This window comes from Choristoneura fumiferana, chromosome Z (genome assembly GCF_025370935.1).
Source record: "Choristoneura fumiferana chromosome Z, NRCan_CFum_1, whole genome shotgun sequence".
Lineage (NCBI taxonomy): Eukaryota > Metazoa > Arthropoda > Insecta > Lepidoptera > Tortricidae > Choristoneura > Choristoneura fumiferana.
The window spans coordinates 37,793,841-37,815,043 of NC_133472.1; the positions used below are offsets into that span (position 1 = coordinate 37,793,841).

General features: G+C 36.7%; 1 protein-coding gene across 1 annotated transcript in view; it reads left to right on the forward strand.

Annotated features, from left to right (window-relative positions):
• Positions 1-15,139: 15,139 nt before the first annotated feature.
• Positions 15,140-21,203, forward strand: part of LOC141428343 (cyclic nucleotide-gated cation channel subunit A-like) — a 52,052-nt gene continuing 45,988 nt past the window's right edge. Inside the window, exon 1 of the mRNA XM_074088341.1 lies at positions 15,140-15,225. Within this exon, the coding sequence (XP_073944442.1) occupies positions 15,140-15,225 (86 nt within the window). The remainder of the gene's footprint in view (positions 15,226-21,203) is intronic.

Genomic DNA, 21,203 nt, shown 5'->3' on the forward strand with positions numbered 1-21,203 from the left:
CAAGTGGACGATCTGCAGGGTATTTTTTATTTGTAATTTTTAGTTTTGTAAAATTTTCGTTTGTTTAGTTATTTTGATTTGTTAATAAACGTTGATCCATTACCTACTTGTACGGAACTGGTTCCGATCGTGGCTTGGTTTGGTATACAGTCCGTATTATGTGTTTAAAAGCCTCGTATGGAACCAGTTCTGAAATTCCGGTTCTGTAGACGGCCGAAGGGATCATCAGTAAGAAGATTTTTTTTCAGCTGTCGTAGTACCTACAGGCTACGCGCTGCCGCTTTATTTATAAACTTTTTAATATCCGGAACTTTTTGTGTAAAGCAACGTCCTTAATACAACGAATATTTCAAATATGTCGAAGCCGCTAGCGTTATATTTTAAACTGAAATATGATTATAAAATCAAAAAATATGCATGAAAATAAAGAGTGAACAAAGTTTCGTCCGTTGTGTGTGTATCTGCTGTTGGTATCTAAATTTTACCTATTTTAACGTTGGCGTTACTAAAAGTTTTAAGTTTATTATATTTATCAAATAGTTAATTGAAATTATCCAGTTAGGTAAGCCGTTTCGACAACGAGGTAACCCGAAGAATCAAACTTGGATGGACAGCGTTAGGGAAACTTCGTTGAATCTCATTCAAAATTGCGTAGTGCCTGAAGACCAGTGTTTGTTGCCAGTAATGTTACCCGTTCGCCTCAAGAAGGGGCTCAGGTTTACTCAATATATCAGGAATACGAAAGTTCACCAAAGAAACATACGAATATGGAAATACACCAAAAATTAAAGAACAGATACTTAACCGTTGGGGTAGAAAGGTTCTTAAATGGCGTCTACGAACTGAAAGGCGAGGCATTGGGCAGGCCTCCTAATAGGTGAGGCGAGAGTTACGGGCAACCGGTGGATGCAAGTGGCGAGTTCATTGTGGCGTGGCGTTCTAAATGGAGGCCTTTTATCAACATTGGACATCTTCCCCTGAAGATGATGGTATTATTTATAATGTTAAAATAAACACCATCTTTTACTAGTTATTTGAACCATTAAAATAGCACCTACAAAAAAATAAATTTCTAAAACCATTACGATATTAAACAAAACTTACTTAAGCTGTACTTGGAGTTTTATAAAATCTAGTCCCATATTCAAAGACCTCCAAACAGGGAGCCTTCACATCTGACCAGCTTTCAGTTAAATGACAAATCCAATACAACAGCCGTGTGGCCGGCGTTCCGGGAAGCGTGACGTAACGGCTCACTTTGCATGTCATGTATAGACTAAGTGATTGGCAACGAAAATAATTCGGCAATCACTTGAAAAGGTTTCACATCGACACACCGCAACTCCAAAAACAAATTGAGGCTTCGACTACATAATTGATGATTCTGCAGCCGGGCAACTTTGCAACCAAAAAACGGGGAAGCTCGTTGCCTAATTTATGTTTTCTTTACTTATGTCAGCGGTACTTAGTTTCCTGTATCAAAAATAACTTTTTCTCAGATTTTTCTACATTTATTCCAACTCAAAGCTTTTTTATAAGACTTTATTTACACCTACGTAACATGACTTGGTACTACTCGTACCTATTTCCTTTTGAATGTGATGAAATCTTGAAAGTGAATTTAACTTAAGTGGTTAACATTTTAATGTAGATAGGAACAGTCGTAAATTTAGTGTAGATGTACCAGGGTGGAACCTTTTGATCATCCAGTACCTGAGCGTGTTGCGGCAGGCAACTTAATCTTTTTGAATTCTAGCTTTTAAATCAGAATTATCTATGAAAAAGAACACAGTCACATCAATGTCAGTTATATAAAATTTGTACAAGATGTGAGAAACGAAATAAAAATATTTCATACTAAAAGCCGCGCTGTTTCCTTCATTAACAGGGCGGTCGAGCTCTGCTCGGGCTAAAACTCGTTAATAAGCGTTTTTCTAGAGATAAGACCAAGCTAGAATGATTTGTCATCTTTGAAAACCCCCACATACCAAATTTCATCGAAATCGTTGCAGCCGCTTTCGAGATTCTGATTATAAATTTATTAATATATAATATACAAGAATAGATAGATTTCGCTATGACTTCCTTGACAAAAGTACGGGATGTCAATATGACATGAGTAGCACAATGGTAGGTACATTATTTAGTTTGTTCGACTGTAAGTGTAGGGGTGTGTGACAAAGCGAGAAATGCCACAAATTTTAGGGTACTTTATACTAATTATAGGTATTATTTTTTGTTTACCCATTAAAATTACAACTGGCGCGGTCACCCGCGACCAGTACAAAATTAGATTTTGATTTGAGAATCAGTTGGTTTTCTTACGCTTTTCCTTCTAGACGGCACTGCTTGTTGGGTTACCGTACGCCTTTTCTTCTACTTAATTGCTTGCTCTAATCCAATTTCCTTATGCATTGTAAAGTCAAGTGTGTGAGCACAATATTAAGAACGTCAGTGTTGGCAGGTCCAATCTGAAAAACACATGAGATATATGTCGTAAAAACAGGAGAAAAAAAATAACCTCATAAACCATTTATGGAAGCATGTTTTATTTATTATATTCACTAGGTTGTATTCATAATTTATTTTTAACATTTTCATTGACTACAAAGGATGAATATTGTTTTTCAACTACATAGGTAAATATACCTAAAAGTAAAAATAAAACAAGCTAAAAAATGTACCAATCCAATTTCTTTAGCTGCATAACTCAAAGTAATTTAGTGATTAAAAGGTAAATCCTATCACCGACAGCTCATATAAAATATCTATTTAACTTAAGTAACCATTAGAAATCTCTGAATATGGAAGCTAGAATAGACTAATTGGCTTACCAAAATACTAAGCAAGCACCAATTATTTTTATCCTTTTTGGAATTGCATGATTTTTTAGGTACAATTATTTATTATATGTCTCATCTGCAAAGGAAGTCTTTCCTTACTAAGGTTCAAAGTGACATGGATGTTACACACTACAATAATGATGATTTGGCCCGAATCTCAGTTTGGTCTATTGAAAATAAGCTTCCTTTAAATATCAATAAGTTTAAGTACATAAAATTTACCAAAAAAACAATTGCCTTTGAACACATCATATCAATAACGTCCCATTGGAAGAAGTATCACATATTACGCGACTTGGGTGTAGTACTGGACGGAAAGTTATCGTTTAATTTGCATATTGACGCTGCCTTAAAAAAATCTAACAAACTATTAGGTTTCATTTGGCGTAACTGTAGTAAGTTCAGGAATGTCGCGGCTTTGAAGGCAGTATATTTTGCTATAGTCCGCAATTTGTTCGAGTATTGTTCTAATGTATGGAATCCCGTATACAGATGTCACGTCGAAAGAATTGAACGCATTCAAAAGGGATTCCTGTTTTTCTTAGCCCTCCGCCAAAACAAGCTTCGTTCACTGCAGTCATATAATCAACGTCTGACTCATTTTAAAATGATACCCCTCGTGGATCGACGTTCCCGTGGTTGGATGTGGAGCGGTCGTTTTCGATTTTAAAACAGATTTACACAAGTAGGCGACGCAGTTTGACTGCAATAAATTTGGAAAAAATCATGATTATTTATTTTGAATTAAAATGATGTCGAAGTGAATTTTAAATAATAAATTGGATAATTTAAATAACATTGTATTTTTAATTGTTCGTAGTACTTAGTGACAACCCTGACGTACAACTGCTACCGATTTACTACTTCGATTGCGAGGTTTGGATATAGTGTTACAGAAATCTTATTATTTTATTGGTATTAGCTTACTAAACTCTATCAAAAGTATATCAAATCTTGTTTCTCTATACAAATGTTGGACCCTCCTTAGCCCATTATTTCCCTTTGGGAGTGTATTTTGGAAAAAACTTTCTTAGCTTAATTCTTTCCTGATAAACTCCTTTTTTGGAGTCTGTTAAAAGCACAACACTGCAAAACACGAATATGGAAAGACGGAAGTCGTAAAAGATAAAGAGTGAAGATATTTCTAACATCTCATTTTCTTTGAGCTAAAAATAGGACAGTGTTTAGAAAACATGCACGCCGGGGGCGATAATCGAATCACATTAAAATGCTGTCCTCCACGCCGTCTAAGAGGCACTTAATATTCCTGTCAAACGCTGTTTAACGATGCTCGAATATCGTTTAAATGGATTCGAGCAAGGAAAACCTTTGGCCGATACCTCGCAGACCTTATACACATTGCGCCACACTCGACCCTTGGAACATTTCCCGAAAAATGCCGCATTTTATAAAGTGTACATAAACAGATTAAAAAAGACAAAGCCCCTTACAAAAGGGCAACTTTTCACATACTAAAAATGATAGGTACATGTTAAAATGTCAGATACAACTTTTAAATGGTGAGATTAGTTCCGGTCATTATTTACATAATATTATATGTATATTATATATTATTATTATATTATTTATATATACATATAATATAAAGCAGATGATTAATGAATGGGTATGTAAGGCGGTATTTCGGTTACAATTACCAATGCCAATGATATCTTGTTAGCCATCACTAACTACGAAAATGGCTTGTGATAAATTTCGAATCAGTAGAAAAAATCTAGTAAAATCAATTCGAATATTTAAAAAGCCGATGCAAAGAGGAAGGCACTGATGAAATACCTTTATTTTCGTCAGTTAAAGTTAGTCTACAGCGTGACTGGTAATTCGAAAGAGGTTATTCTAGAGCTAATTTGCAATGTTTTTGGCCCAGTCAACCAGTAGTGGTCGAATATTAAGAAAGTCGAGTTTTTTTTAAAAAACACCGTCTTTCGACCTAAAAGTGGCAATTGTAAAAAATAACCTACATGCATTAGGACAGCGAAATTGTTTTTCTAGTAGCCAGTGAGCCAAAGATTATTTTGAGAAAAAATATGTCAAATTTATTAAGGCTTTAAAATAATAGGTTATTAAATCACGAATCACCATTTTTTTAAGTGTAAGTTTTTGTAAGTCATCCACCATTCATTCTGTATTATACACAACAAGGAAAAAGTTTTAGAAACAAACCGACTGGTTTTCGACAAAATTGGTGATGCTCACGTCCCGCGCCAACTTTGCTTAAATACTTTTTGATATGCGAAGACGGAAACATTTATATTTTGTTCCCCGGCATCAATTAAACTTATGAAAAAATCGAAAACCCGCTATTACTTTGGTGGACGTGGTGGTGGTGGAGTCATTTCGTTGTGTGCCCAAGTTCTTCTACCAATTATAACAAGGTGTTAATTAATTTACTGAAAACCAAAAAGTAGCTTGTTCAGATTAGAGAGTAGAATCGATTGCACTGTACTTTAGAACATATTTACTGGCCGTTTTTCTATTAGTTTTACATTTTCTAAGTTGGCACGTCATGTCATGTGCTTTGTTAAAGGATTCTCTGAAACTTGAGGTTGTAAGTTAAATCTTCATTTAGCGAAATAATTATCACGGTGGTATTTAAATATACGAACATTCAATATTGTGAAATGGTTCTTAAGCTACAGCTCGCGCGTTGCAGCGATAACGTTAGTGTAGCCGTGCAACATTTTCGAGGAGTTTGTTGTTTCACTGTACTGTAATGTCTACGGCACGTTTCGTCCCCCAACAGCCGCTGAAGTCATGATCCAGGTTTGCAGATCACAATTTTGGGTTATTTTCCAAGATAATCCCACGGCAAGCACAAGACAAGTAGAAAAGCGTTTCGACTGTGGCCACATACAGATGTGGAATATTTTGAAAAATGATTAACAACACCCGTAGCACTACAGAACAGACGATGCAAAGAATTAACTCCCTTGGACTATCTAGCTCCGCTCGTCGTCGTACCTAATTTTCCGGTTTTCCGTCGTACTAAATTGTCAGTAAAAGTTTCAGTTACATTACCGGAATCTTTTTGAAGTAGGAAATGTTGCGTTACACCAATGCGACACCTACACACAAGAAATATTTATATTTTGCTCTTACGCGCGAGATATGCGGTAAACTCCAGCACGGCTTAGCGCTATATTGCTCGCTCCAATCTACAAAGATATAGTCTGGCTAATGAAAACTGAACCTGCAAAAAGGAGGCAAATTAAAAAAAAAATACAGATGGTGTCACCGCAGAATATTTAAGTAATAGTACAAATACAGAAGCTTCTCTGCCGTAAAAAAGTGACAGAATAAAGAATAAATTAAGAATCGTGCCTACTTTATGCTTCTCTGTCTATCACATGTCATGCCATGTAATTATTTAAAACGATATGTTAAACATAAAAAGGTTTAATACGAATATTTTTGAGAAAAAGAGAATCTTGAGAACCACAAATTGAACAGTTCTGAAAGGGCATTTATCACTTTTATAATACCTAGTACGGTACGCCAAAAAAGCTGCAAATCGTGTTAAAAGCATGAAAATCGGAACGATTGATCTTGAGGCCATACGAAAGAATTTGACCCGTAGCACGAAAAAAAAACAAAAAAGGAGAGGAGTTATAACGTCTTCTTTTTTTAATGGGATTTTTTTTTGTTCTGAAACCTATCGTGTGTGGTATTTAATGAAAGGGATTACTAAGCCGATTCAAAAAATATATCACATCATTATATTTCAGTCACTTGTTTTAAATAATAAAAAAAACATTTTCAAAACATACCAAGTTTGGGCTCCTCCATACGTATATGTACACGCCCATAGAAACTTACATGAACTTATATGGGTGTATAGATGAAAAACAGGGTCGGTATTTCCATGTCAGTACTATCCGAGCCGGTAAAGAGTGTCACCTGTCAAAACGATCGAGTCAAAGACACATAAATTATTTTTTAATGTATTTTATTCTGGACTATGGAACAAACCGTAACTGACCGGACTGTAGTAATTTGACGGTGAAGAAAACTCTTTCATATTTTAAAATTAATTGATGCTACTTAAAAATCTGATATTTTTTTATGTTAATTTGAAAGGTTATTCCCATCGATAAAAAAGTTTCAAGCGTTTCTCAAATTTTCATCCATTCCCCATTAACACATCTACGAGTTTTTTCGGTGATAGTATCTTTAAGGTCAGTATTTTATCAGCTAAGTATATACACTGCAAATTGACTTGGACAAACATACTTTCATTTCGAATAAATTAGAAAGTATATAGGTACAAACTACTATTTTCCATTTTGAAAGAAAAACTGTCAGAATGTCAAATAATTTAAAAGTAACTTTGAAATTGCAATGACAGACGGCTTACAATGATTTTGAAGATGTCATGTTGTTAAAAGGATGTTTTGTGCATTACCAGCAAGCTGTCTCGAGAAATGTTGTAAAACTGGGAATAAACTGACCGCTTAACGAGTGAAAACATAGCCCGGCTGCTATGCAAAGCGGCATTATTTCAACCACCAGCTAGTTATACCTGAAGGTTTTTGTCTTGTCACTCAAATAATAAATAAATATGTCCACTTTGAACAATACCATAGAGAACAATGGATGAATAAAGTAAACCCCGAGTTTTTAGGGTTCCGGAGCCAAAATGGCAAAAACGGAACCCTTATAGTTTCGCCATGTCTGTCTGTCTGTGTCTGTCCGTCCGTCCGCGGCTCTGCTCAGGGTCTATGAATGCTAGAAAGCTGTAATTTTGCACGGATATATATGTAAACTATGCCGACAAAATGGTACAATAAAAAATTAAAAAAAAATTTTTTTTAGGTTACCTCCCAACGACGTATAGTGGTGCTGATTTTATTTTCCCATCCAACCCAGTGTTCGGTATCGGTTTGCTAAGACGATTTTTCGATTCAGTGATTTGTTTGCGTCCCCCCCCCTCTAAAATCTTAACCGGTGGGTGGAAAATTTTGAAAAAATTCAGGGTGGTAGTAAGTATATCAAACTTTCAAGGAAAACTATAACGGTTTTTTTTTTTTTTTTTTTTACACTGTATAGGCTTGCGTTTGGCCACAATCACGCCTGATGGAAAGCGAGGATGAGGCCTACGATGGAGCACGCTTGCCTAGTAATGCTCATTCACCCTAGACTTGAAGGCGGCCAAATTGTAGTGTTCAGGAAACACAGTCCAGGCAGGGAATTCCACTCTTTTGCTGTGCGGTTTGATGAAGGAAGAGCGAAAACGCTTTGTGCGGATTTTTGGAATACTGACAACGTAAGGTGGAGACCCCGCCTACTTCTGGTCGACCTGTGGAAGAAAGGAGCAGGTGGAATAAGGTCGTGCAATTCCGAAGCACATTCTCCGAAATGTAGCCTGTAGAATACGGACAGGAAGCCACTCTTCTGCGATGACGAAGGCTCTGATGACAAAAATCCGCATCGCAGGTGACGCCGATGAGCCTCTTCGCTCGCTGTCTAACCGAATCCAAAGCAGCTAGCTGATATTCAGCAGAACCGTCCCAAAGGTGGCAGCAATACTCCATGCAGGATCGGACTTGGGCTCGGTAAAGACCAATGAGCTGGTCCGTAGTGAAGTAAGCCTAACCTTGGATAGGATACCAAGCTTTTCGCAGCGGTTTTTGCCAAGGATCGATGTAACTCCCAAAGTTCAGTTAGCTGAGAGTTCTAAACCAAGGAGCTGAAGGTGGTCAGATATTGGTACAGGCAGACCTCGGAAGGTTGGAGTTAGATTAAATGCACTACGTAAAAGTTTGCTTGAGAATTATTAGTAGTTTAAGAGTAAATAACAGCCTAAGGTATAAAATATACTTAGACAATGGAAGATTCCGCATAAAATACGAAATCCTTAGAAAAATATTACTTGATTGTTTCGTAACGGCTACGGAACCCTATTTCGGGCGTGTCCGACACGCAGTTTTCAGTTACTAAAATTAATTGAATATAACTACTAGTGTTAAAATAAAGATCAAATATCAATATTTCCGAATTAAGCGAGACCTACTCGTACTTGGAGGGAGAAAATAAAGAACTTATTTTTTATTTATTTTTATATATTGCATACATGTAACATAAGCTCTTAAAGTTAACATGAACCCTGGTAGGGTATAGCATTTGTTGTTATAATTGTTATTATCTATTTACTATTTTATAAATACCTGGAAACAGATAATCGAGAGCTTTGTAAACCGACACGTATTGTATAACTCTTTATCGTATTGATGGAAACTCAAATGTATTTTTGATTTAATTTTGTCGACGAAACTCAAGTGGCCCTTAAATATTTTCCTTTGACAGCATACAGAAACAATATTTACAAGGGGTATTACATTTCAAACAATACAAATTAAATATTTATTGAATTTTGCCGCATAGCACAGAGACTCAAAGGGTAGGTAAACAGAATATCCAGTTTATTTTACCCAGTCGCTTCTCGTTTCACAAAGTACTACCTACCTACACCATATTTGTATGCATCGGTAAAGAGGCATGTTTTAGTAGCGGCCGGGCATGTGATGCGTACCTATGATAAAAATAACAATTGACAATCGAAAACAGAAAACAAACTTAATTTCTCTTTTTGTCGCGCAAGGGAAGGTCATGATCGGGTGGGAAGAGCTCGGTGCGTTATTGCCACTTTTATTCCATGTCTGGCCTCATAATCTGTTCCGCGATGAGCCTCGCCTGTTATCAGGTCATGCGGTTGTTAAAATAAATCAATCAATCGTACTATCAGTGCGTACTCCATTCCGAAACCCATCCTTATCGATGACCAAATGTGCTTGCCAATTTGAATCAAGATCCTTCCGTAAATAAACAGATACGGCAAAATTGTTCCCAAATTGTTCACCAAATAGCGAGCATTTATTCAAATATGATATCCACATATGAAGTCTGGAATACAACTGAAATTCAACTCTTATTCGTCTTATTCCAGATAAACTCTAGACAAAGATAAACAGATAGATTCTTAATCTAATATTATTCTAACGAGTAAAATATCAAATTAAATTTTGTGTCTAATATATTAAGAAGCAAAGCATTGCTCGATCAATCATAAAAAATATGTGATAGAAGTCGCCTAATCGCGCGACTCTGTCGCCCGCCGCCAACATCTAACGCGGTCACCACCTACCAGCTGTGTTATAACATAAGGATGTTAAGCAGCGTTCCACCAGAGATGTGCGAGGATGTGTTGTGAGGAATGTTTTTGTCATGAATACTTATAGTGGAAACAGCCCGGCGGAACGAGGATAGGTTATATACATGAAGAGTTTTTATTGGTATATGACAAACACATTCCTAGCAACGCATCCTCTTGAATTAATCCTACGTATTAGGTATAATGGAGTAGTGTTTTGACATTGGTCTAATAAATAGGTCAACGTCAATGAACGATCAACGTCGAGACAGCGGATTCCGTCGACCGTGACAATTAACAGAGTTGGATCTGAAATTATTGTGCCAAAGTGAAATATACTGTTATATTGACTTTGACATAATAATCCTAAAATGGCCAAATTGTAGATCAGACTCTTTTAGTCGTCACGGTATAATTCCTACCAACGAACGGATCTTGTTTGGTTGTCATTGGACCACAGTATGTACTGAATCCGATGAGCAGATTTGTTTTTAGAATATCACAGCAAAGCGTGAATCGTGATTCATCTTATAAAGTACATTTTGGCCCAAAAGCGACACTCATTTCGTTTGGAGAAGAAAGCGTTTGATTTTTTATTTTTGTGCTTGATCACATAGGCATCGGAGTGTTCATCGCACGGTAAGACGTAAGCGAGCCATGGAGTTGCCATTAGCAATAAAATCCAACTCCTATTCATACTCATACTCACTCATTTATTTAATTGTAAAATGCCTTTATAGCGATCGTGATTGAAAATCGTGAGCAAAATGTCATTCAAATTATAAATAAAATTATTTTTCTATTTAGATTAGAAACTCATAGCTTCAACTATTTTAATATACAACTATACAAACTCTGATACACAAATAACATCACTGCGATAGACCTAAATGTTATGTACTGGCCAATTACGATTACATATCTAGTATGTGTCATTTGTCATTCACTGACGATTCCAGACATCTGTTATTTATATCTGTAAGTGGTAAATACAATATGACCATGAAAAATGTGCTGTACTGTGTGTGAGTTGTGATATACAACTCACCCAATTAAAACCTATTAAAAGTACCTACTCTTTACCAAAAACTTAAAAACACTACTTACTTAATTAAAGTAATGAGTATGAGTATGAATAAGAGTTGCATTTTAATGCTAATGTCGACTCCATGGTTCGCTGACGTCTTATCAATTTGATAAAAATCATCCCAAAGTATTGATGATAAACATGTAAAAAGTCAGGCACTTATACAAATGTTTACTTTGTAGTCGACATTAGTACAATTTAGCAAAATAAAACAGATGGAATTCACCTAAACCACGAGAATTGAAGACATTGCAAGTGTTAATTAAGGATCTCTTACCAAGAAAGTATTAAGTTACAAATTAAACTGTCCATAAAATGCAACGACACAGTAAAATGCTACTTTACGGTATAATCGATACCCCGGCCCCGTGGAAGGCCCCTATTATCAGTATACGAACACCGAATGCTAATTCAAACAAACGCACACACGAAATTCGCTTATAAAGTCGCATCTTTTATAAAACACTTCATTTTTTACGATAGTAAAACGAAAGTACCTAAAGAAATTTTGTACAAAATTCTGCTGCTCTTCATATTCACCTAACAACAGCTTGGTCAATTATAGTTCATAGTATGTTTTTAAGCATGTTAAACTATTGGAAAATTATTTACATGGTTTTTGAAGTCGGTTAAATTTCTTGTAATAATATTTTTTTGGAATTTGTTTCTTTCAAGTGTAAAGACTTCTACTGATAAAAAAGTGAATAAAGTGTAAAAATTATTCAATGCACCAGGTGAAGAAGGTGAATAAAATTTTCTAAAAATAGTTTTATTGCACCCCGGTGTTTAAAGTCTATTCAAAGTGTACTTAATGCACCTAGGTGAATAAGTACAGTCGAAGAACCGACAACCGCTGGAGTAAACGAGTTCTTGAGTGGAGACCACGTCTTGGCAAACGTAGTGTAGGGCGCCCTCCGGCCAGGTGGAGTGACGATTTGCGAAAGGCTGCTGGTAGAAGGTGGATGCGTCTAGCCGAGGACAGGGCGCAAAGGCGCAATGGCTTTGGGGGAGGCCTGTGTCCAGCAGTGGACTGCTATAGGCTGATGATGATGATGATGATGAATAAGTACAGGTGAATTAAGTTTACGGAGGGGATATGTGGTAGCCGATAGAGATAATACGCCATAGGAAGCGGATCGTGGTAGCTATGAGATTTATTTGAAATTCTTATTTATTTAGGGCTGATCAAAGCCGAACGAAATGAACCCCATTTAAAAACAATATTTGCAAACAGCTCATATTAAAACAGAACAATTTGAATCGTGCACGACAGTAGCGCCATCTCGCAAACGAAATTATAGGGGCTTATGTCAAATAGTGAATAATAATAAGTGCTTATTAGTTCATAGTCAAAATACCACAAACGGGACTTATCACGCTATTATTACACAAGTAATATTTACCTCGACGGCTTTGTGGTATTTTGACTATGAGTGAGAATCACGAAAGTTTAAAACGTGCTTATTAGTTATTTATTTTAGTGCCTAATAAAGTTAATATAAAATATATAGAAAGACAATAAATAGTATTTTTAGAGGCATTTGTTAAAAACACTATAAGGGAAAATGGATGTTATTTTAAAACTGGGTGGTTTAAAAAAGAGTGTAAATGTAAAACACAAAATAAACTTCCAGCCCCAAACTATGCTGAACGGAAAAAAATGGTTTTAGCAGAACACGTAAGGAATGTCGAACTAAGGACGACCTAATGGCAATGGTTATTTAATAGGAGCCAACATCATTCGTCAAACATCGGTGACCCGAACACCCTATAAAATTATAATTAAACGTAAGTTATCTCCTAACCTAAAAACACACACTTTAGTGTTCTACAGTAGATAATGTATATCTATGAACATTTTAATTAATTTATTACAGATCAATAATTATAATTCTCGGGTTTTCACTGGAGTAAACTGCAGCTGCGTTTATAACCAGAGCGGCAAGTGCAAACATGAATATGAAATGTTCACTGCAATTCTTTTCGATGGGTTTTGGATACCATGGCGATCCATCAACACCAAAACAATAATTAATAAATATCCTATAAAATGCAGCGCAAATAAAACAAATAAAATTGTTTTATTAATATTGTAATTTAAGGTTTTAGGTTCAATGGTTGCAGGTGGTAGGACCTTGAGCAAGGTCCGCCCGGATTGCTACCACCATCTTGCTCGCTAATCCTGCCGTGAAGCAGCAGTGCTTGCACTTTGGTGTTTCGGCGTGGAGAGTAAGACAGCCGGTGAAATTCCTGGCACGTGAGATATCCCATCTTAGGCCTCTAGGTTGGCAACGCGTCTGTAATACCCCTGGTGTTGCAGATGTTTATGGGCGGTGGTGATCTCTTACCATCAGGAGACTCACTTGCTCGTTTTCCATCCAGTCGAATAAAAAAAAATATCACTTACGTACTTTTTCCTTTTTACAGCAGCTATCCATTTAAGTCTTTGATCTAAATAATTTCCAGGCCGCTTTAGGAAAAACATAAAATTTACACTGACTATTTCTGTTCTTATTTTTGCAGTTTACAATACATTATATTGAATACAACAACAATAATGACCCATCTTCAAAACAACATTGACAAGTTTCACTAATCCCCTATTGTTGCACATTTCTGCCGCGGCATGCGCTGCGATCGTTTACTATATCCCCACCATACACTTCGCAATAAAGGAGAGTTTCCCAGAACAATCTATCTTTGCTTTTCAGTACCAGAGTTACTAGCAGTCATGCAAGAAAAGGAAACTTTTGTATTTGTTCTCGTAAAAAGATTGAAACTTTGGTAATTTTCGTGTACAGTCGAGTTCGTAACTTCTGAGCAAAAATTTGATCAAATATCTGAACACGCTTCTACGCCGTTAACAATAGAGTCGTTTTCACATATTTTTGATCAATTTTTTTTTAACTCAGAAGTTTATGAACTCGACTATACCTACCTAAGTTATACGGACGGCAACACAATGAATCCAGACCAGTAACATAACATAGAAATGGGTAAAATTGCAAACTAGGCACTAGAGCTGACTTGAAGTTACCTCGTTCGTCCGCGAAGCTTAGGATGTAGTTAAAGGAAATCGTATTCTACACTGATGAGCAAAAATAAAGGGTCGATTACAAAAATGACGATAACTACAAAACCCGCTGTGATAGGAGCTATCATTCGAGTAAATGAGTTTAGTAAAGAGTTTATTCTTTACTAGCTATTGCCCGCGACTCCGTCCGCGTAGCATTCGTTTATCGCTATCCCACGGGAACTATGCAATTTTCCGAGATAAAAACTATCCTATGTCCTTTCCCGGGACTCAAACTATCTGTATACCGAATTGCATCTATATAAATCGGTTCAGCGGTTTAGACGTGATTGAGTAGTCCAAACATCTTCACAAACGTTCATATTTATAATATTATAATAAGATGTTATGTGGTGTGTGTGTGTGTGTGTGTGTGTTGAACTTATGCGTAGTTAAACTAGCTTCAATGTAATTTATAAATCATGAAAATATCTTCAATCATTTAGGACCTATTGCAATTTTAGTAACTGAACCTTAATTTTTGCTCTCAAAGAAAAAAAAGGCACGTATTTTTTCTCTTGTCAATCGAACAAAAAATTACAAACATAAAGCGCCATCAAAGTTCGGGAATGGAGGCCCGTGAGTCAGTGACGTCACTCCTTAGAAAAAAGCTTATTTAGGTGTGACTTCACACGGAGCTTTAAGCGGTTCTATGTCCATAATATTTACTTTTATTGTGAGGAAAAAGAAAAAAATACATGTCCGATATTTTGTGGAAAAAAAAAACGGACGGACTAATTATATACTCGTATTTTTAGCAATCTAGCCTTCAGGGTACTGTTTTCCTTTACCGTAAAGCTCGTCATCACAATGAGAGGGCTTGGGCAGTATTCCCCACACGGGCCCAGTGCGGAGTGGGAACTTCATACGCACCATTAAATTTCTTCGCAAACCACCGTGATAAACATATTTTTTTGTTTTTGACTAGGTTAATCCAATGGTGGGAGGCCTTTCATCCGGCCACAGACATGTGGGCCTACATCTTAGCAGCGGCTCGCGGCGATTCACACCGCGCTATGCAACGAAATGACACTCACGATGAACATTCATTCTCGTAAGTATTACAGCTTTACAGCCGCAAACAGTAAGGGTAGTTAAGAACCCTAATAAACATCCTTTATAATTATGTTTTATTAAAACATAACGACTTTTTTCCCTTATAAAATAAATGATCACGCAATGTATCACGAGAGACATTGTTTTTATTTAAAATTTCCTGACGTGACAGCTGTCACAAACCCGCTTCTCTCGCGTGTCAAATTATTGTACGCAATACATTGCTGCTCGAAGAAAAATCGAAAATCAATTACTTACGATCTGGCGGGTAATGATGATCTTAAAAAATATTGGAATATCGCTTCATAGCTCTAAAATCAATGTAATAAAAATCACCAGCTCCTTATCCCACCAGATCTAAACTGCCAGTTTTAGTTGAAAATCCGCTTATTTGGCTACGCTGGCGGCAAGTTTGACGTCCATTTATGGATACAAGCGGACCTGGCAGACGAACACTACTTATATTAAAATTATGATAACATAACAACAGCGCCTTTTTACTTTAGTTTACACAAAGTAAATTGCTGAACGCACGCATAAATATTTAACAACCAATATAATAATATTATGTCAATCCTTTTTCATTACTGACATTATTCTAAATTTTTAAAATCTCAAATACGCCATTTTCCGAATATCGTGGATATATATTATCGATTCGAAACCTTTATTTAAATACGTTCTTTAATTTGAGGGGAGAGTTTACCGCATGGACGGGATGAACATTAAATGTTTGACAGTTACAAAACCCATGAAAATTTTGTATGGGAAAATATATTTTATTTTATTTTATTTTTCGTTAATTTTCTAATATTTTAATAGTTATTCTGCTATTCGGGACGGAGAAAAATACAACAAATCAAAAACCATGAAAATCGGTCCTGCCGTTCTCGAGTTATAAGTGTTCGAACAAACGAAACTACGTTACAGTGACGACAGCGTGCAGGGATAGGGAAAATGGTTGATGTCTACCGAAACCCCTACGCCTACTCACTTCACGTCGGGTTAAGTCTTCTATGCTATTAGTGAAGCAGACAATGTCAAAATAATTTCTTCTACATCTTAAGCATTAAAAGCTGTAAATTATAAGAGACTAAGAGTTTACCCGGGGCTTCGCACGCGTACACTATTCGACCTAGTAGTTACAAATGAAATTCCGGGATTTTGCAAAATTCCTGTGAGAAAACCCAATTTTTTTATCGTAATCTTCATTGAGGTGTTGTGTTAAGAACAACTATCCCGTGGGAATATTGGAATAAAAGTAGCCTATGTGTTATTTACATACAGACTGCAATGCAGGATAATGAATAGATTTCTTTTTCCCTGAATGGCAACAGTGGCATAGATGATCGCTCGTTTTTGGCTCGAAATTTGAACTTGTGATTTTATTTTGCTTAATATACAAAATGTACACACCCAATATCAGTTTTTCGCGAATCCCAAGGTCAAAGAATCGAATTGCTTTAAAATTCCAAAGAAATAATGCGTTGTTTGGGAGAAACGTGTCAAAATGGTGTTGTAGAGCGCCATCCTGCTCTGTCTCGTTTGTTTTTTTCCCGTTCTGGCGGTTCACTTTTATATTATAGATTCAAGTAGGTAAACAGCGACTTCTTATGGTGTTGTAGAGCGCCATCCTGCTCTGTCTCGTTTGTTTTTTTTCCGTTCTGGCCGTTCACTTTTATATTATAGATTCAAGTAGGTAAACAGCAACTTCAATTTCTGTTGAAAGTTTTTTTTTACGTTATATAGTTAATTGTTATATTATTTACAATAAAATGTTACATACAATTAAAGCTAAAACCTAAAATAAAATTGTTGAGGTTCATTATCAAACGCAAAGTTTTTGCTGGCTGTTTTTATTAAACAGTACGTTTTTCATATTGACATGTTACTCTATGTTTTGTTGTTCCTTGACATTCGTTTGTGCTGATTATTTTGCAAATTATAAAATCTGTTATTTACTTGTGTCTGTTTTTAATATTGTGCAATCGATCGCTAGTTCTGCTGAGCCAACTCTGCTGATATCCTCAACAATGGTTATGGGCCCAGGATAGATTGAACAAAATAGTTAAATGGGCTTGAATTGACGTCGGCAATTTTCTTGTGAGTACATGTACTAATACTAAACCAAAATGAGCACTGTGCGAATTGATCCATTGTCTAAAGAAAATTATGAGAGTTGGAAATTACAAGCGGAAGCTATTCTTATTAAAAATGACCTCTGGAAGTATACTAATGGGAAGATAAATAAACCTGTTGAGACTGCGACGGATGATTTAGACAAATGGGAGGCACAAGATGCTAAAGCGAAGGCTGATTTAATACTTTGCATCAGCTCAACGGAACTTCGTCATGTAAGGGATTGTAAGACTTCAAGAGAAATATGGTTGCGACTTGAGTCTATTTATGCTTCTCGTGGACCTGCTAGAAAGGCCATGTTATTAAAGCGTCTACTGACACATAAAATGGGTGACTCTGGAGATATTCGAGAAGATATTGGTGCGTTTTTCGATGCGGGGGACAAACTTGAGTCCATGGATATAAAGATTCACGATGATCTTTTGTCGATAATGTTATTGTATACTTTACCAGCAAGTTTCTCGAATTTTCGATGTGCTATTGAATGCCGTGATGATTTACCAAAGCCGGAGATTCTTAAAGTGAAGATTTTAGAAGAATATGAATCGAGAAATGTGAATAATACTGAAAATGATGTACTGTATGCACGGGAAAGGAATAAAGCCGCAAATAAATGGCGTGCTGATGTCAACTTTAAAGGAACACGAGCACAGTCACAACCTAATCGATTTTCACATAAAGAGGATAATTATGCTAACGAAAGGAGAGTTTTGACCTGTTTTCGTTGTAATCGTCTTGGGCATAAGGCTTCTGAATGTCGGGAAAATTACCCTAGGTCGAATCAACACTGTAATAATGTAGATGATGGATTAATGTCTTTAAATGTTTCAGGTTTAGAGGAATGTAGCATTGTTGACAATTTAAAACAACAATGGGTGCTTGATTCCGGGTGCACGTCCCACTTATGCAACGATGTCAATTTATTCAGGGGTACACTTGAAGAGCATAAAGGTAAATTGCGGTTAGCTACTAACATGAATGCCGAGGTCCTGGGTAAGGGATTAGTTACATTATCGGTAGCGAATGGTAGCTCAGCACGGCCTGTTGAATTTAAAGACACCCTCTACGTGCCAGATTTAAGGACTAACTTAATTTCGGTAGCAAAGATAACAGATAATGGCTATGATGTGAACTTCACACGTGATGTGGCCGTACTAGTAGATAAAAACGGTAAAGCTAGGCTAACTGCACACCGTAGAGGAAACCTTTATTGTTTTCCAGAATGCGATTCTGTTAATGCAGTAACAGACTGTAATACAGATCTAAAACTGTGGCATGAACGCTTAGGGCATCTCAATGCCAAAGATGTAATTAAACTGCTAGGAAAAATAGGCCTTGCCGTGAACTCAAGTGGGATCAATGTAAGCACTTTGCGTAGTTGTGATATTTGTGCTAGAGGAAAAATGACCATGTTACCATTTACTGAGTCAAATGGTCCGTGTAATGAACGGTTGCGTATAGTGTATTCCGACATAGTAGGTCCAATGAGATGCGAATCAAAATCAGGTGCTAAATATTTTATCACTTTTATTGACGACAGTACTCGTTGGTGTGAGGTTTATTTTCTGAAGACCAAAGATAAAGCTTTAGAAGCATTCAAACTGTACAAAAATTATGTGGAGAAATATACTGGGTCAAAAATAAAATACTTTCAATCAGATAATGGTGGGGAGTATGTCAATCTAGAATTTGATGAATTTTTACGCAAGGAGGGAATACAGAGACGACTAACCGTACCTCGTACTCCTCAACAAAATGGAGTAGCCGAAAAAATGAACCGTACGCTGGTTGAGATGGCCAGGTGTATGCTTCTAAATAGTGACTTGTGTATTAGTTTTTGGGCTGAAGCTATTGATACGGCATGTTACGTTAGAAACCGCTGCCCAACTTCTGCCTTAAACGGTGATATTCCATATGAAAAGTGGTGTCAAAAACAGGTGAATATCTACTATCTACGTAGATTTGGAGAAAGAGTATATGTTCTGGACAAAAATCCAAACTTAGGCAAATTCGATGCTCGTGGAATCGCAGGAGTATTTGTCGGATATTCAAAAACAACCAAAGGGTTTAGAGTATGGATACCTGAGAAGAGAAAATTTATTGTCTCTAGAGACATAAAATTCACTGAATTGCTATCAACAGATTCAGCGACAAAATCACCGGATGAAGCAAAGGACTTCATAGAGATGATTTCATCTGGAGATGATGTAAAAACTACTGTTAATAATAGTAATAATAGAAAAGGTCAAGCGTCAGTGGAGATGGTCTTTGCTAAGGAAATAAAAGGACGAGATGAATTGCCAATTGTTTCAGAAAATGTAGAAGGAAGTCATGATCTTGAATTAAATCCAGATCGAGGACCAGAAAATGTAGAAGAAACACAAGATCTTGAATTAAATCCAGATCAAGAGTGTGAAGTGGTAGTAAGAAGAGGATCCGGTAGGCCAAAAGTAATTCGTACGGGTCGCCCAGGACGACCGAGGAAGGTCTACAACTATGTTGAAGTAGAAGAAAGAAATAGCGAGTCAGAAGCAGAAGAGTATAGCGATTGCATCGACTACGCAGGCGCAGCTTCAGAAATATCTTTGAACGACGCTTTACGTAGCTCTGAACGCTCGGAATGGGAAGCTGCCATACTGTCCGAAATAAGGAGCCTAGTACAAAAGGGCACCTGGACTATTGTCAAAACACCACCAAACACAAATGTCGTTGGCTGTAGATACGTACTTACCACCAAAATAAACGTCGATAAAACTACTAAGAAAAAGGCCAGGTTAGTGGCACAAGGATTTAGCCAGCGTTTTGGAGTGGATTACGAGAAAACATTTGCGCCAGTTGCCAGATTAGAAACAGTACGATTAATGATGGCAATTGCTGTAGAGATGGACTTAGAGATTCATCAAGTGGATATCAATACTGCATACTTAAATGGAAACTTGGATGAACAGATTTACATGCGTATTCCACGCTTACTAGAGGAATGTTTGTTAAAATTGGCACATGATAATGACGAAGATCCAGTGGTAGTGAAAAACGCAAAGGAAATGCTCGAGGGTTTGAAAACTGGAGGTGATACATGTCTACTAAAGAAATCTTTATATGGGTTAAAACAGGCTGGGCGACAATGGAATATACGGTTTGACAAGAAACTAAAAGAGATGGGATTAGAACAGTCTCTTAATGAGCCATGTCTGTATATGAGGCATCAAGATGGCAAATATTTATTTGTCCTTGTTTTTGTAGACGATGTACTGATTGCATCAGACTGTGAAGGCCGGATATGCAGATTTAAAGACGAATTGAAAAAGGAGTTCGATCTCAAGGATTACGGAAAGGTTAAATACTTTTTGGGAATAGACATTAAAAAAAATGAAAATGGCATTACATTGTCACAGGAAGGGTATGTCAAGACTATTTTGGAAAAATTTTGTCTATCTAACTGCAATTCTTGTAAAACTCCGAGTGAATTGTCAGATATATTTTCAAGCGAACCCAAAAAGGACAAAACCGAAGAAAAATGGCCATACCGCGAACTAATTGGTTCGCTTATGTATTTGTCTGTAGCAACAAGGCCTGACATTACGAATACTGTTGTTAAACTTGCTCAGTTTGTAAGTAATCCTAATTTGAGTCACTGGAAGGCAGCAAAAAGGGTCTTACGCTATCTCAAGGGCACCGCGAACTATGGTCTGAATTATAGGAAAACTGGTAAGCCGATTCAAGCATACTGTGATGCAAATTGGGGTAGTTGCCCAATAGATCGGAAATCTTATTCTGGTTATTGTTGTATTCTAGGAGGAGCTAGTATTTCTTGGTCCTCTAGAAAACAGAAGACAG